At 51.6% G+C, this 17,162-nt stretch overlaps 1 protein-coding gene across 8 annotated transcripts in view; it reads left to right on the top strand.

The window, feature by feature from the left end:
- ANK1 (ankyrin 1) overlaps positions 1 to 17,162 on the top strand; it is a 211,195-nt gene that overhangs the window by 131,609 nt on the left and 62,424 nt on the right. For all 8 annotated transcript variants that reach the window (XM_084879775.1, XM_084879771.1, XM_084879777.1 and 5 more), the window contains exons 3-11: positions 4,402 to 4,500; positions 7,899 to 7,997; positions 8,615 to 8,713; positions 9,703 to 9,888; positions 11,935 to 12,033; positions 12,434 to 12,532; positions 12,826 to 12,924; positions 14,952 to 15,149; positions 16,778 to 16,876. In XM_084879775.1, the coding sequence (XP_084735901.1) occupies positions 4,402 to 4,500; positions 7,899 to 7,997; positions 8,615 to 8,713; positions 9,703 to 9,888; positions 11,935 to 12,033; positions 12,434 to 12,532; positions 12,826 to 12,924; positions 14,952 to 15,149; positions 16,778 to 16,876 (1,077 nt within the window). The remainder of the gene's footprint in view (positions 1 to 4,401; positions 4,501 to 7,898; positions 7,998 to 8,614; positions 8,714 to 9,702; positions 9,889 to 11,934; positions 12,034 to 12,433; positions 12,533 to 12,825; positions 12,925 to 14,951; positions 15,150 to 16,777; positions 16,877 to 17,162) is intronic.

Genomic DNA, 17,162 nt, shown 5'->3' with positions numbered 1-17,162 from the left:
CTCCACACCGCCTCCCTCCCCGCCCCTAGCTCCTTCCAGCAGTCTGTCTGCCATCTGGTGTCAAGAGGAATGGCTGAGAAGGTTACTGGTATATAGCATAAATGAAAAGATACAAAGCAAGACTCAGCAAGCCTGCCTTTTAACAAAAAACAACTTAATTTAACTAAAACAAGACACCTGGATCCTGGCTTTGAAGGGGTGGCACATTATAGTTCACCTTCTTTTTATAGTTACAGCTAAGAGCAAATAGCTCACAGATCTTGTTCTCCTGTCCCCCTTCTTATTTTAGCAATAAAAAAATAGACTTTAAAAATGAGCATTAAATACAGTATTTATCCATGAAACACTCCTTTGGTACCGTAGGTGATCTCCTGTGTAGACCAGCTATGCATCTAATAAGATAATTGTACCAGCTCCTCTGTATACGTGTGCAGTGTGTTAGCTTTCAGGCATTCTGTGGTATCGGCCACTGGATGGTGGCCAGCCAGCTTCCCACTGAGGCCCGTTGCTGGAGAAAACTCGCTACAGTAGGTTGGGAGCTGAGCATCCCTTGAATTCAGATGCTTCCTGGACGAAAGAGGAAGGCACTTGACGAGGCCAGGAGCATGGTTTCTAAAATTTTACCCGTTGGGTTTAGAATCTAAACTCGGGCACGGCTTTGCGTGTTGCCACTGTTAATGACCTTGCAGCCCTGGCTGTGTAGACGCGGCCTCCTATAGCCTCCGCGAAGCTTTCCCCAGCTCCTTGACAGGCAGCTTCTTTCTCCTCCGTGCGACTTCCAGGCTTACGCAGGCCGTCTGGGGCATGTTCACGTGGCTTTGCATTTATTTTTTTAATGCATCTGTTTCCTCCGCCAAAGTGAGTTCTTTAAAGCAAAGAATTCGTGTTTTATTCATCTCCAGCCTGGTGCCAGGCACAGAGCAGATTCTCAGCAAACATTTGCTTCATGAATCAGACTGAGGAAGTGCTCAGCATGAGGTGACTGCTGTGACTACACTGTAGTTGAGACAGATGTTTGTCGGAACGATGCTCCTGTGTGACTGTCCGCACCGAATCCCTGGGCCTGACACACCTGTCGTAGCTGGGCCCAGGTGATGAGGGCGTTGAATTCAGATCACCACCGTCAGACTTGAAAGTAATGGAGGGTGACTCTGTTGAAAACAAACACATGAAAATAAAGTGAGAAAAAATTTAAAACCATAAAGAAGAAAGAACATTGAGCCAGGACCGGATGGGAGCTGAGTGAAACTATGAGAGATGCAGCTGCCTGGTAATAAAAAGGGGGAAACATGCTTTCATCATCTGATAAAAAGAAACATGCCTGTTCCTGGGGGGGACCCCAACCTGGAGGGTACTCCCAACCCTCTTTTTTTCCTGGGAAATCCAGCGTGGTTCTATGTGTGGCTGTGCCCTAGAAAGGCTGTGTGACCTTAGCTCATCATTTGACTTCTCTGGTCTTTGATTTCCCAGCATCCAGGGCCTCTAATATCCCTTTCCATGCTCTGCATAGACAGTCTGTCTAGAATCCCCTCTGAGTGAGATCCTGACACTGGCTCCAGACGCCAGGGCCAGCCTCCCGGAGCAGTAGCAGTAAGCCGGAGGTGCTTTCCTTCTAGATTTGCCAGTCTGCCTCCTTTGAGGCATTCACGACCAAGAATGCTCATGGAAAATAATTGTGCTGTGCAAGTGAGCATGAGAATTCTCCCACCCACCCCACTCACCCCACCCCAACCCCGCCGTCAGCACCCACCCGCCACACTGGCTGCTGCCACAGCTGAGTCCCTTGCGATAAGCGCCTGCAGCAGCTGCCCAGGCTCCTGCAGCTAAAAAAACGCCACCCCAGGTCCCACGTAATCACAGAATGCTGTGCTCAGCGCCAGAACCGGCTAGATAAGGCGCTTTGCAGATCCCAGTACGCGGGAAGGGAGAAACTCCAGTGCAGACCTGCGTGAGGGGTGGGGGTGGGGGGAGTGGAGCGGGGGGGGGGGGGGGGAGGGTAGAGGGGGAGGGGGGGAGGGGTGCTGGTGGTGGTGGCAGTGGCGGCGGGCTAGTTAAGGACACAGAGCTGGAGAAGTGGCGTCCAGAGCAGAGTCACTTGACAAATTGCTTTTCAGTGAATTAGTGTTTTGCGAATTGCTTTGAGGGGAACTGGCTTCCTTCAGCCCAATGGTCTCCCCGCTTCCCCAGATTCCTGTCCTAACAGATTGCTGTCTTGCCTTCAATCACTTTCTCCCTTTCTGATATCAAAACTGGCTTTGACCTAGACTTCATCTGATAAGCGTATTCTCACTGGGGTGTGAATAATTCACACCGATTTGGACCCCGTGTTTAATGGTGTTTGGAATCTCCAAGAGGAGGAAATCCCATTTGCAGGGGGAGCTATTAGGTGAAGGCGTCCTTCCGTCACCCACCCCCACCTCTTGCCCCTCACCCCCACACGCCTTGGTGCGGCTGGCCCTGCTGATGTGCAAAAAGATTTGGCCACTGCGGGTGGAGTCTGATCTGAATAGGAAGTAGGTGAAGTTCCCTTCGGAGCCCACTCTTCTCGTTGGCATCCAGGGCACCTGTTCTGGCTACACTTTCTGAGGATCCGAGGCAAAGAGATCTGCAAACACCTTCCATTCTCCCATCACGGGGCACCTGTGCTGGTCTCTGCTTCAGCCATTCCTCATTCCTTTCCTCCGCTGGTTTGAGCAAAGCAATGGGACTAATTTGTGAAGGGCCAGTGCACTACCATCCCCAGGTAGAATATTTGGTTTTTGTTTGTTTGTTTGTTTGTTTTTTAAATATATTTTTATTGATTTTTTACAGAGAGGAAGAGAGAGGGAAAGAGTTAGAAACATCTATGAGAGAGAAACATCTATCAGCTGCCTCCTGCACACCCTCTACTGGGGATGTGCCCGCAACCAAGGTACATGCCCTTGACCGGAATCAAACCTGGGACCCTTCGCAGACCGACGCTCTATCCACTGAGCCAAACTGGTTATGGCTAGAATATTTGGTTTTAACTGGAATCTCCTGGAAACGACGCCCTGACACAAAGGGAGAATAGTAGTTTCAGGAACCCGTGATGGGGCTGTGGAGATATTTGAAGATAGATGAGTAAGGGACCCCTCAAGTTACACCAGGGTGGCCAGGCTCTGTCTTCTGGGAAAGGAACATGCTGGATTCCACATGTGTCAAACACAAGGCCCGCGGGCCAAATCCAGCCCGCCAGGCCTTGCAATGTGGCCCGCACCGCGCTGTCATCACTGCACTCCGCTGTCAGTTTATGACATTGTCAGTTTATGACTGTTCAGTAAACCATTCGGCCTGCGATTTAGGCTGGATTTTAGATTTTGGCCCCTTCTCTGATTGAGTTCGACACCCCTATGCTAGAACATAGTTGACCAAAACAGGAGCAGGAAGGAGGGGTAGGAGAAGAGGTGAGAACTGTTGATGGGGAAGGAGCAGGAGAGGGGCAAGACACAAATGTCAGGATGGAGATTGCTTCGTGACTAAAACCATTTTCTCCGTGGAGCCAAGATCTACTCATCCGTTGGAAATGAAATTTAGTGCATTGGAATTAGTTCCGTCATGTTGTCAGGATAATTTGTGGCTCTAAGCAGCGCTCTTTGAATTCAGCTTTTTCCAGGAAGTTTGGAAGCATCGAAGGGCAGGTCTCTGAAGACGGGGAAGCAGGAGAGGGATAGGAGCAGGTGGGCCAGGCTGCTTTCTCCGGGCGCAGAAGCAGCTTCCCCAGGGAGAGCTGAAACTTTCCTTGGCTCCGGAGAGCTCCTGGTGGCCTGGTGATTGGACATGGAAAATGGTTGCTCCCTTTTTTTCCTTCCTTTTCCCTACAATGTAACTGCCAGCTTTGGTCACGTTTGAATGGCAAGGTGGCAAAGAAGCGATTTTCATACTAACTCTTTTTTTGAGGTAGGTGGTTGGTGGCATTTAGTTTTCATATGATCTTCTTTCAAAATGTATTTTTTATTAAATGGGCATCTAGCTCTACTCATGTTTAGGGTGCACTGGTATTGCCTCTTTCCTTTTTCTGGTTGCTGCCGTGACAATGAATGAATGAGGGGGTTGAGGTTATACCGTTTCGATTAAGTGGATGCCTAAAGCCTGGGCAAGAGCTGAATTTCAAGGTCATCCATTGGCTTTGTGAGAGTTTCCCACACTCAATTCATATCGAGGGGGTGGTGGTCTTGTTGTTATCCCCTCTTTCCCTGCTCTCCTGTTTTCTGATGCTCTTACAGAAGAGCTGCTCGCAGAGGCTGACCCGGCCCTGCGTGGCCTAAGCTGATACCACTCAGGGCCCCTCCAGCTCTCCCCTTCTGCTCTTCGAAAGGAAGCAGGACACGCAGGATGCACAGTCCCACTAACCAACCCTCCCTGCCTCTCTGCTCTTTACAGAATGGGCTGAACGGCTTGCACCTGGCCTCGAAAGAAGGCCACGTGAAGATGGTGGTTGAACTTCTGCACAAAGAGATCATTCTAGAAACCACAACCAAGGTACGTCTCTTGGGGGGGTGAGGAAGCTTTACATGGACAATCAAATGTGTGGGTCCTTCAGGTGTTGTCCGAAGCTTTGGCGTGGAAAACAGCCCTTCAGGAGCCCATGTTTGCATCCTTCTGATCTTGCATCCTTCTTGTCTTCCCAATCATTTCCTGGTTCTGTGAGTCCCTGAAGTCACAGGCCCCTGTTTCTGCAAAGATTCAGGAGGCCTTTACTTTATCCGGATCTTAGACTATCAATCTAAAAGTAAACCCCATGCTCTGGTGGCTTCGTGCTTCCTCAGGGTCCTTGACTTGAATACGGGGACTGAGAGCTCCGTGAGCCCCACAGTCAGGTGCCCTGGGTCTGCATCCTGAGATACTTCCGACTCTGTGACCTCGAGCAACCTACTCTGTGACCTTGAGCAACCTAGTCTGTGAAGAGCCTCCGTTTCCTCATTGTAAAATGGAGACTATAATGCTCAGGTGCAGGGTTGGCGTGAGAATGAAATGAGATAGCGTAGTCTACGAAATGCCTGGCCCTGAGGGCTGCAGAAGGGTCCAGAGACCTCTCACCTACCCTCTTCAGCAAGTCTTCGTCCGTCTGTCAGTCCCAGGCTGTCTCCTCTCCTGACACACAGCCTTCTCTCTTACCGGGACGCACCGGGCCGGGGCTGAATCACACCTCTCCCAGCGTCTGCTCTTCTCTGTAGCCATCGATTATAAACACTGGTGGCTTCCGTCCAGAAACCAAAGTCATGAGACAAATGCATCTACAGGTTGCAAACTCGGTTTTATTTCTTCTATCCATACATCATCGCTGTTCAGTAAGCAGGATGCAGCCAGCATGGAAACACGAAACTAAGCAAAAAAAAAAAAAAATTTGCCTCTGATTCACTAACTCGAGTAACTGCTTCCTCTTTCCTTCCTTCCTCTGTCGTTTCCCATGGTTTTTCTCTCGGGCTTCCCCCTCCAGCCTCTTGTCTTCCACCTGCTATTGACCCAGTGTGGCCTCACATCGGCCTCCATTTCAGTCCCACGCAGCAAATGCTCTGCCGCCTCTCCAGCAGAGACTCAGAAGAGCGCTACGCGGAGAACAGATATAATTTGTGGTTAGGAAGTGAACTACCCAAATATTATGAAGGTAGAATCATCTCTCGAGATACAATTCTGTAATTTTCATGTCACTTCCTGGAGGCGGGAAGATCTCACAGGTGAAACAGACACAGCTGCTCTTCCTGAATGTGTGCGGGCACTTTGCTCTAAGGCCGCGACAAACACCCACTGTGTCTGCCCTGCTCCTGCTGGGGGGGGGGGGAACTGTGCTCTCTCCCACGCTCTCGCTCACCTGGCTGCCAGCAGCGTGCCATCTGCGTGGGCCGGAGCTGCCTGCCTTCCCTGGCATCCCCCCAGGAGCTGCAGAAACACTGTGCTTCAGCACTTCTGCTCTTTCCGAATTTCCCCCCTTTATTTGTTATTTTGCAAGCGAACCCTCGGCGGCGTGTCTTTGTTATTTATAGAAATGGTATCAGTCAGCGTGGTTTCCGAATGCCGTCCGGAGGGAGCGGGGGAGAAAGGTGAAACTGAAACCGTGGGCTGAGACAGTCGTGCAGATCGGGGGGATTGTAACGGGCCTCGCAAGCCCGGGAAAGGCTTAGAAAAGAATAAAAAGCTGAAACCGATACAGTTTTCTAAACCGGGCTTAGGAATTGTAAAAACACAAGACAAATGCATTCTCCCCGCATCCTGCCGCCTGCACCGCTGCGAGGCCGGAGCTCGGCATCTGGGCTGGAGGCGGCCGGGAGCAGCGCTATCCCTCCCCTCACCCACCCACGCCGCCCGGGCCACCTCCCGTCCCCGGCTCCCGGACGCCCTGGGCGTGGCGACGGTGGGCCCGGGTGGGGCAAGTGTAGCTGAGCCCTCCTTCCTGCTCCTCAGGGGTGTGCTCCTTCATATGAGGGAGGGGCAGGAGACACAGAGCTCCCCCCACCCCCCGCCTGTGACTCCTGACCCAGGGCCAGGGGCCTTCTTGAGCCTCACTGTGTGCGCACAGGCTGCTTCCCAGGGTCTTCCCTCAGCTTTTTAAAAATATATATATATTTTATTGGTTTTTTACAGGGAGGAAAAGAGAGAGATAGAACTACCGATGAGAGAGAATCATCGATCGGCTGCCTCTTGCCCACCCACCCTCTACTGGGGATGTGCCTGCAACCAAGGTACATGCCCTCGACAGGAATCGAACCTGGGACCTTTCAGTCCGCAGGCCGACGCTCTATCCACTGAGCCCAACTGGTTTCGGCTTCCCTCAGCTTTTATTTGTCACCAGTGCTGCCCTCTTGCCTCCTCAGAACCCCACTGGTTTCTTAGACTCGTCTGGGGGTTCTTAGCTTTTAAAAAGCTGACATTAAAACCACTGTGTATCTCGCTTTCTTCTACTGTCAATTCGTTCCAGCTCTTCTCTCTGATTTGGTGAACGCTTGTTCATAACATGTACTTATTAACGTTTCAAGTAATCTTTTTTTTTTTGTATTTTCCTTTGTCAGGTTTTTTTCTATTTATTCTTCCCCATGGATTTCATGTTTTTCTTCTTTCCCACGATATGGTTCATTTTACTATCCCCCAACTCCTTTAGGTATTTCTCCCCCTTTTATTCTGTTTGATACTTTACTCCCTCTCTTCCTCTCTCACTCCCTCTGTCCACGTGGGTCCAGCTTTCGCTTGGTGGGCCACAGCATCCGGGGCGCTGAGCCGATAGGATCTTCCGGCCTCCTTTTCCGCAGAGCCCCCTGTCCTGCAGGCACAGGCCCGGAGGCGCTAGAAGTCCAGAGGAGGCCGCAAGCCTGAAACACCGTCGGAGTGGGTCCTGCAAAGGCTGGCTGAGAGCCGGGGACAAGATGCTGCACCTGCCCGCAGCCCATCAGTGTTGAGAAGAAGTTGGCTTTCTTATTGTTTGGCGTTAGTTTTCCACAGAGAACAGGAGGAATGTCCCTCTTGTGCTTTCAGCGCTATCGCAGGATGGATGGTGGGTCAGGGGTGTTGCCTGCCCCCTTTGACCTTCAAGAAAGCCACTGCACACCCCCACACAGTATCCTCGTTCCTGTACCTTTAACATTCACATATTGCCGAAACCGGTCTGGCTCAGTGGATAGAGCGTCGGCCTGCGGACTGAAAGGTCCCAGGTTCGATTCCGGTCAAGGGCATGTACCTTGGTTGCAGGCATATCCCCAGTAGTGTGTGTGCAAGAGGCAGCTGATTGATGATTCTCTCTCATCGATGTTTCTAACTCTCTATCCCTCTCTCTTCCTCTCTGTGAAAAATCAATAAAATATATTTTAAAAAAACAAACAAACAAAAAAAAACCCAGCCACATGTGAAGGCGTGGTGGGAACCTCCTCTTCTCCCTCCGTGTGTTTCAGAAAGGGAACACGGCTCTGCACATCGCCGCCCTCGCTGGCCAGGACGAGGTGGTCCGGGAGCTCGTCAATTACGGCGCCAATGTCAACGCCCAGTCCCAGGTGTGGCTCTCCCCGGTCCCTGCGCTAGAGGGCGCTCTTCCCCTCTTCCCCTGTGTGTCTGTTACACCGCGGGCACATTGGCTACTGGCCTGCACACGCTGCACAGCCGAGTTTAGATTTTGCTAGTGATATGTCTCCAAGCAACGAAGAAGGCGTCTTTAGTATTTTTTTTTTACACTTCTACGCATTCTAAGCATGATGTGGTTGGTCATGGTGGGCCTCGCCCCTGTTCAGTCAACCAGCCAGATAGTATATTTAGTGGTGACCCATTTGGGGAGAGAAGCTGAGTAGGGGTCTAGGACATGTGAAAATAGAGGCAAAGTGTGTGGGAGAGGCTGATTGATGGAGATGAAGGGCAGACACAGACTTCCATGGAGTGTCGCCCCCACCTTGTGGCCCTTTATAATCATCCCAATGGGCCATTTCAAAGGGCAATGAGTTTTTAGGCGTGGAGAGACGGAGGGGATATTGCCCTGTGGGCTAGGTGAAAACAGGGAGTGAGAGCCCTGTCCTCAATTTAACTTGCCAAACCAGTGCAAAACCAGAGACTTTGGCACTGGTTTTAGCATCTCTCACTGTGGTGGGTGGGGTGCAATGACTTTTCCCTTGGCTTACAGAAAGGCTTCACACCCCTGTACATGGCAGCACAAGAGAATCACTTGGAAGTGGTGAAGTTCCTACTGGAGAATGGAGCTAATCAGAATGTAGCCACAGAAGTAAGTACCTTGGGAAGTGGCCTCACGCCGGAAGTCTCCAGGAGTCCGACATGATTGCGGGGCGTGTGTTCCTGAGGCCTGGCTGCAGGTGCAGCCTGTGTCCTGATCAATGTGGTGTCACTGAGCGCCTGTGACCTTCAGGTGCCTGCACTCCTCCTGGCTGCTGTGGGCTCTGCAAGGCAGGAAGAGACAGAGCCGTGGGCCTTGGGGAATGCCCAGGCACATAGCAGAGAAATGACATCAGAGTCTAACATGTCGCTTCCGCTATAACCAACACTGAAGGCTGGACAGGGGTGGGGGGGTGGGGCAGCTGTGTATGATTGACAGTCTGCTCTGGACCTTAATGAGAAAGTCTCTCGCCATGAATTCACGATGCACCCTCAGACAAGTTAATTCACTCTGATCCTGAATTCTGTCATTGATGAAATGATGGCGTTGAACCTGTTGAACCTGACGCTAAGGCTCTGTTATCGTTCTGCTTCGCCAGTTCATGGGGTCCTTGTGTACAACTGAGGGAATGAGTGACAGTAATTCACAACTAAATTCAAAGTGCCTGACATGGTTTCTAGCTTTTGGTAGGTGTTCGTTAATTTTCGTGAAATAAGTAAGTGAATACTCGTTCACCATGTTTAAGGCCCTGTCCTGGCACCAGGAGTTGCGATGAGAAGAGGTAGGAAAAGAAACAAATGCTTCTCATAGCACTCAGACTGGGAACCAATTATAGAGGCAAAGTGAGTCAGTGCTTAAGAAGGACTGTAGGTTCTGTGAGGTTGCAGAGGAGAGTGGGGTAGGGAAAGTCTTCCATGAGGAGGTGGCATTGACGTGGGGTTTAGAGGATGGTGGGAGGGCTTTGAGGAGCAGAGGACTGGAGGCCGAGAGCCTATTAGGAGCAAGAGCCCTGAGGTGTGGTCACTTGGGTCCTGCCTGAGGCCAGCCACGGGTCGGCCACAGTCAGAGCAAATCGACCTTTCCTCCTCCCCTCTGGCCAGGACGGCTTCACCCCGCTCGCAGTGGCTCTGCAGCAGGGCCACGAGAACGTGGTGGCACACCTCATCAACTACGGGACGAAGGGGAAGGTGCGCCTCCCTGCCCTGCACATCGCGGCCCGCAACGACGACACCCGGACGGCGGCGGTGCTCCTGCAGAATGACCCCAACCCGGACGTGCTTTCCAAGGTGAGGGCAGCCCGACGGAGGAGCACCAGGCGAAGCCTAGAGCCGGGACCATGGAGACCTGCGGGTGTCAGAGGCAGCTCACCCTGACCAGAGGTGGTGCTAGCGGTAGCATGGAGCACCAGCCCCACGGTGGCTTCAGGTCCCCACTAGGACAGCTAGGAGCCCCACTTTAACCCCCTGGTGGACACTGAGGGAAATGTGCTTGGCGTGGAGCAGGGAAGGTCTCTGTTGCTCTCGGCCATTCAGAAAGTGTCCAGGTGGACAGGCTGGGTCCCCTCCAGAGGGAAACTTTGGAATCCCAGCAGGTGGTGTTCTAGACAAGTGGTCGGCAAACACATTAGTCAACAGAGCCAAATATCAACAGTGAAACGATTGAAATTTCTTTTGAAAGCTGAAAACCAACTTCTGCGCATGGGCCACGAAGTTTCAATCGTACTGTACGTGCGCGCCCACATGTGGTGTTTTGTGGAAGAGCCACTCTCAAGTGGCCGAAGAGCCCCATGTTGCTCGAGAGCCACAGTTTGCTGACCACTGTTCTAGAATATTGTTTTCCTGGCTGCCCCCTGGTGGAGGGAGGGAGTGACCCCACATGTGGAGAGGAGACCATGGAGGGTCATCCTGCAGAATGACGGATGGGTTGGGGGGGGGCCTGCACAGCTAGCCATCTGGATGTGCTGTCTGACGTTTTGAGTCACTGCTGACCCACTCTGTGTAAGTTTAGGTAGTTCATTTCTTCTCTTGCTGTGGGAATTGACTTGCATTTGGGTTATTCTTAGAGGTCCCTCACCCCATGGTCCATGGGTTTGGTCTGGAAAAGTGCTGACTGGGTAGGTAAGGTCTGAAGTTATGGAACAGAAAGATGGCGATAGACCCACCAAGGGGTCGGATATCTGCATTTGACTAGCCAGCTGTGCCATTATACCCTGTAAGGGTGCTGAAACACCCCTAGAACTGAGATCGTGAACCCAATCCCACTTCTGACTCATGAATTAAAATCTCCTCATAAGTAAGCACTCCGATGAAAGGGCCCACAGAGTTGGAGGCAATCCTAGTCCATGGTTTGTTCGTGTGAACCACAGAACAAAGAATGTGGGTCACTCAGGGCCAATACCTATTTTTTTTAAAAAAAATATGTTTTTATTCATTTCAGAGAGATGAAGGGAAAGGGTGAGAGGGATAGAAACACCAATCATGAGAGAGAATCATTGATCCGCTGTCTCCTGCACACCTCCTAACTGCAACCTGGGCACGTGCCTTGACAGGGAATTGAATCGTGACCTCCTGGTTTATGAGTCAGCACTCAATCCCTGAGCCACACTGCCAGGCTCGCTTTTTATCTTTTAGGTTTTTGTATGGTGGTAAGTTGTGTGTGTGTGTGTGTGTTTTTAAATTTATTGGGGTGACATGGTTAAGAAGATTATGTAGGTTTCAAGTGTACATTTCTATGATACATGATATCCATATATTGCTTTGTGTGCCCACCACCCAAAATCAAATCATCTTTCTTCCCCACATATTGGGTCCCCTGTTCCTCTGGTAACCACCATCCTCTTGTCTGTGTCTCTGAGTTTTTGTTTATTTTTGTTGGTTTACTTGTTGCTTAGAGTTTCATACCCCAAATGTGAGTGAAATCAGATGGTTCTTAACTTTTTCCCTTTTGCTTAGCATGATATTCTCAAGGTCCATTCATGATGTCGCAAATGGAAATGTCCCATCTTTTCTTATGGCAGAGAATGTAGCACATCTTCTTTATCCAGTGATCTATGAAGGGCACTTTGGTTGTTTCCATGTCTTGGCCACCAGGAATAATGCTGCAATGAATATAGGGGTGCACATAGTTTTGCAAATAAATTTCACCTGGATTTTGAATGTAACCTGTCACAGACTCTCTGGACCCCTCCAGCAAATGTGCTCATCAGCCTAACTCTGCTTGATGTGTGGGGTCCTATGGCCCGGCCGGCGTTGTCGGAATCCCTGGGCTGATGCTGAGATAGAAATGACAGTACATGGCACGTGACAAGATGTCCCCCCTCTGTTGTGCCCCAGACAGGATTTACCCCCCTCCACATCGCAGCTCACTATGAGAACCTCAACGTGGCCCAGTTACTCCTCAACCGGGGAGCCAGTGTCAACTTCACGCCACAGGTGAGCTCTCTGGCTGGTTAGGGCTCGGGGGGCCTAGAGTCTAGATGCCCCCACCTCTCTCCTATGGCAGCACGAATTCCCCCAATTTCAGGAGGGGCTTTGGCTCCTCTTTGATAGGTTTCTACTCACCAGCCCCTCAGTCTTCCTGTGCCCCTTCTAAAGGGTGGGACTGGTTTGCTTTCTCCATGTGCTGACTCTGGGAGACCTGGGCTGGGCCAATGTGCTGTGGTTAACAACAATAATACAGGTTTTGAATCTTTCTTTGGCAAGACATGTCCTCGCCGTAGGCTTAATGTGGCTGTTTGTTCTGCTGCCGTTGCGGGGCGGGCGGGGTAGGGGAGGGAGCAGCTGCTTTCCCCAGGAGGATGCACACCCTTGACTGGTCCTGTTCTCCCTCCAGAACGGCATCACGCCACTGCACATCGCCTCCCGCAGGGGGAACGTGATCATGGTGCGGCTCCTGCTGGACCGCGGGGCCCTGATAGAAACAAGGACCAAGGTGGGTGCCAGCGGGCCCCGTGGCAAGGCCAGGGGAAGGAGTCTACCTTCCAGAGTCTAACCCGGGTGGTGGGTTTGGGTGATGGGCTGGTGGTGGGCCTGCAGCCTCCCGGAGCAGCGCACGGTGGGAGACAGGGGGCAGCAGGAGGCAATAACATGACAGTAATGGAGCCAAGCTGGTCCTTCAGGAGGCATCGCGCTCCTGCGGTGGGAGTGATGCTGGGGCAGCCTTCTCTCCAGCGGCCTCTGATGGGTGCCTTTGGGGCTTTCTCTCTGTGACTCTGTTTTTTAAAGGATGAATTGACACCTCTCCACTGTGCAGCTCGGAATGGGCACGTGCGAATCTCAGAGATCCTGCTGGACCACGGGGCACCCATCCAAGCCAAAACCAAGGTGCGTGCCTCCTTCCCACAAGGAGTGTCTTGTAGGCGGGGTTCCAGGCCAGGCCAGCCTGGGATCCTAATCCTGCTAACTGAGTCGGAGTGTGACTGCCCAATGCTCGTTGCATATGAGGCGCTCTGTATAGCCCTAATGATTATCTTGACCGGGGTCAGCAAAATTTTCTCTAAGGGCCAGGTAGTAAATATTTTCAGGCTTTGCAGGCCATGGTCTCTGTCTCAATGACTCAATTCCACCATTATAGCAGAAAAGTAACCATGGATGATAATATGCAAACTAGCAGCCATGTCCCAATAAAACTTTATTTACAAACATAGCCAACAGGCCAGATTTGACCCCCAGGTTGTGATTGTCCATAGCTTTAGATCAGCCCTTGTCTACTTCACCCTGGCTCCAGAAAAGACAGGAGCTAACACTTGGAAAAGTCTTCAGAGCTGGGCCAGGTTGGAGTAAAGTTAAAAAGAATACAAAGCAGTCATTTTCAGTGTCCATTAGGGACTAGAGTCATGGCCCATCCATCAGTTCTCACAGCAGGTCTCAAGTCTTCCTGGGGCTAACACTGTCAGACCACCCGGTGTTGCCCACCAGGCCCCGTTCCCCATTCTTCGGGGTGAATTGACAGGATGTGAGTTTAGAATAGGGAGGCAGAAACCAGACCCAGTAGGGCCACTCTGGAGGTTTTCTGTGAGAAGTTTTATGTCATAAAGTTATAGCATAGTTCTTACCCATGCAAGGCAATTTATTTCCTGACAAATGATCATGTGAGTATTCTACAGAGTTCTCTGCAATTTGGGTCATGATTCACAGCACCAAGCTGGCGTGTGTGTGTGTGTGTGTGTGTGTGTGTGTGTTGGGTGAAGGTATCCTGGACTAAGCAAGTTTATATCTCATTGAATCTTCCATCCAAGGCTGCTGTGCCTCTGTGCCCCTTTGAGCATGCCTCTTACTCCCTCTGTGCTTCCGTTTCTTCATCGGAGAGCTCTCCTCCTCTCTTCCAGGGTTACAGGGATGATTACAAGAAATAACATCTTTGAAAGTACATCTTTAAAAGCAAAAGTCCTCAGAGAAGTGGAGGTATAATTGCTACTACCGCTTATTAGGTCAGGAAATTCTCAACATGTTTCCACAGAGGGCCTGTTTTTAAATTCGCAAATGTCCTAACTTAGTAATGCTCTTATATTATCTAGATTATTAAAATGGGACTAAAAAAAGATGGTCATGAAAATTCTTTACTGAGAATTTCCTTCTTTTCAATTGGGAAATATGGTATGACCTGTTTAAATGCAGTGAGTGGAATGAAGTGTGTTATGCTAGGGCTGCTATAACGAAGAGCCACACCTTGGAAGGGGGGCCTTAAACCACAGACTGTTATTGTCGCACAGTCTGGAGGTCAGGGTCAGCAGGGTGGGCTCCTCTGAGGCCATGAGGGAGAATCTGCTCCTGATTCCCCTCCCCCCCCCCAGCCCCGGTTTCTCGTGGTTTTTGGGGAGTCTCTGGCTTGTTGAAGCATCACCAAGATCTCTTCCTCATCTTCACACGGCGTTCTCCCTGTGTGTATGTCTGTGTAAAATTCCTCCTTAAAAAAGAAAAAGTTTTTATTGGTTGCAGAAGGAAGGGAGAGGGAGAAGGACAGAGAGAGAAGCATCAATGATTGGAGAGAATCATTGATCAGCCGCCTCCTGCACACCTTGCCCCTCTTCTCTTCACTGGGGATGAGCCCACAACCCAGGTATGTAACCTGAGCGGTAATGGAACCATGACCTCCTGGTTCACGGGTTGATGCTCAACCACTGAGGCACACCAGCCAAGCCAATTTTCTCTTTTTTATAAGGACAGCAGTCAAATCGGCATAGGCCCCACACTAATGACCTCATCTTAACTAACTGCATCTACAGTGACCCCATCTCCACACGCCGCATCGTGTGGGGAAGAAGCAGGAAGTGAGGGTGGAGTCATTGCCCTGAACGGCCGTGCTCTGTCTCCAGAAGCCTTTGTGATTGCTTTCTTCCCTCTCCACCCAGAACGGCTTGTCCCCAATTCACATGGCGGCTCAGGGAGACCACCTTGACTGTGTTCGACTTCTATTGCAATACAACGCAGAGATAGACGACATCACCCTGGATCACCTGACCCCTCTCCACGTGGCAGCCCACTGCGGCCATCACAGAGTGGCCAAGGTCCTTTTGGATAAAGGGGCCAAACCAAACTCCAGAGCCCTGGTGAGTGGGAGGCTGTTGGAGAAGGTGCCAGGGGGGCCAGGACCAAGGGAGGCAGGACCAGAGCTGCTCGGCCGAGGGGCACTGACCTGGAAGGTGTCGGTGCATGCTCACGGGGCATGGCGGTGCACAGGCAGGACAGCGACCCCTGCTGGCGGCAGCCCCAGGAACAGGCTGAGGTCAGGGGAGGCTTTGGGCCCAGGAGCCCTGACTCAGGAAGCAGAGTTCATGGTTTGCACCTGGGCTGGGGGTGCCACTCCCTTTGACCTGGGCCCGAAGCCGAGAGATGGTGATTCCTCAGAGACTGCCTGGCTTCATATGCTTTGTGGGCGAGTAAATGGCCTGGGCTAAGTATGCATCCTTCCTCTGCAGAGAGTTCATGCTGCTCCTGCAGAGGTGAGTTCAGGCCTAAAGCTCATCCCCTCCTGGATGGTTCAGGGACCTGGGGGGCCGGAGCTCTGCTCAGAGCCTGCCCAGGACCCCTCTCTAGAAGGAGAGAATTGGGAAGCAGAGTAGCCTCCAGAGACTGCAAGGATGGTTCAATCACTCATTCAGAAAACTCATCAAGCTCATGCCACGTGCAGGGCCCTATTCCAGGTGGTCGGAGTGTCTCAGCCTCAGCGCTGCTGACACGTTGAGCCTGATGCTTTTTGTGGCAGGGGGGCTGCCCTGTGCACAATAGGATGTGTAGCAGCAGCCCTGGCCTCTACCTGCTGGGTGCTCATAGCATCTCTCCTCAGTGGTGACCATCAAAACCTCTCCAGACATTGCCACATGTCCCCGGGGTGGGGGTGGGACACGCACACACACACACACACACACACACACACACTTTGAGAACCACTGCCCTAGGGCAATGGCTCGAGAGCCATTTGTGGCTCGAGAGCCACTTGTGGCTCTTGACCTGCAGTTTGCCGCTCTGTTGACGAATGAGTTTGCCGACCACTGCCTTAGGGAAAAACACTTAAAAAAAACATGTTAATAATGTACTAATGTCTTTAACCTGAAGTCAAAACCTCTGGGTAAGGGTAATGCCTCATGCAGTGGTCGGCAAACTCATTCGTCAACAGAGCGGCAAAGCGCGGCTCGAGAGCTGCGTGTGGCTCGTGAGCCGCAGTTTGCTGACCACTGCCCTAGGGGGGTATATCACCGAAAAAACACCCATGAACAGACAAAAACAAGCAAGCAAATATCCCCGCCCTGGTGGCGTTTACGCTTTAGCGTATCACTGTAGGGCAGAGCTGATGCGCAGAAATCCGTTTTACTAAACATGAGCATCGGTCTCTGGAAAGAGGGAACATGATTGGCTTCGCAAACACACTCTTTCGTGTAAATTTCCCCTTGAGGAAACGTTAAACAGCAGGCTCTTTCCTTGCATCCAAGAAGATGATTACATTTCCAGAAAAGGTTTGTAGCCAACAAGCTCAGGAACACGCCTGGTGCCGACAGTGAGCGCCACCTGCCTCTGCAGTGATCTGCCGCCGTTGACGCTCTGGTCGTTGACAACTCTGGTGGGAAGTTGCTGACAGGCTGGGGCAGGGGCTGCCTCACACTCAGCCAGGCGGCCTGGGTGCCCCTTGGGCTGGCGTGTGAGCGCCCGCTTGTTTGTCTCCCTTTGTGCGGGGCTGCAGAATGGCTTCACCCCCTTACACATCGCCTGCAAGAAGAACCATATCCGGGTCATGGAGCTGCTGCTGAAGACGGGAGCCTCCATTGACGCTGTCACGGAGGTAGGAGAAACTCTGCAGGTTTCCTCCCTTAGCCTCCTGGAGAGTTGTCCTGTGGAGCCATGAGTGGCCACAGGAGTGTGTGTGTGTGTGTGTGTGCATGCAAGTCTAGACTGCTCCAAGGAGCATACTGGGGGTGACCGAGACAAGGGAACCTGTGTCAAGTCTCAGGGAGCTACCTTTCCAAGGTCAGATACGATTCTTTGAGTTGTAAAAGTGGGCATCCTGTCGTGTGTGACGGTTTCCCTCCAGCCAGTTTCCTGGAGATGAACCCATTCCATTTAATTCC

This window comes from Pipistrellus hanaki (genome assembly GCF_964339955.1).
Source record: "Pipistrellus hanaki genome assembly, chromosome: 3".
Taxonomy (NCBI): domain Eukaryota; kingdom Metazoa; phylum Chordata; class Mammalia; order Chiroptera; family Vespertilionidae; genus Pipistrellus; species Pipistrellus hanaki.
This window is presented reverse-complemented; position numbering and strand designations above follow the sequence as displayed.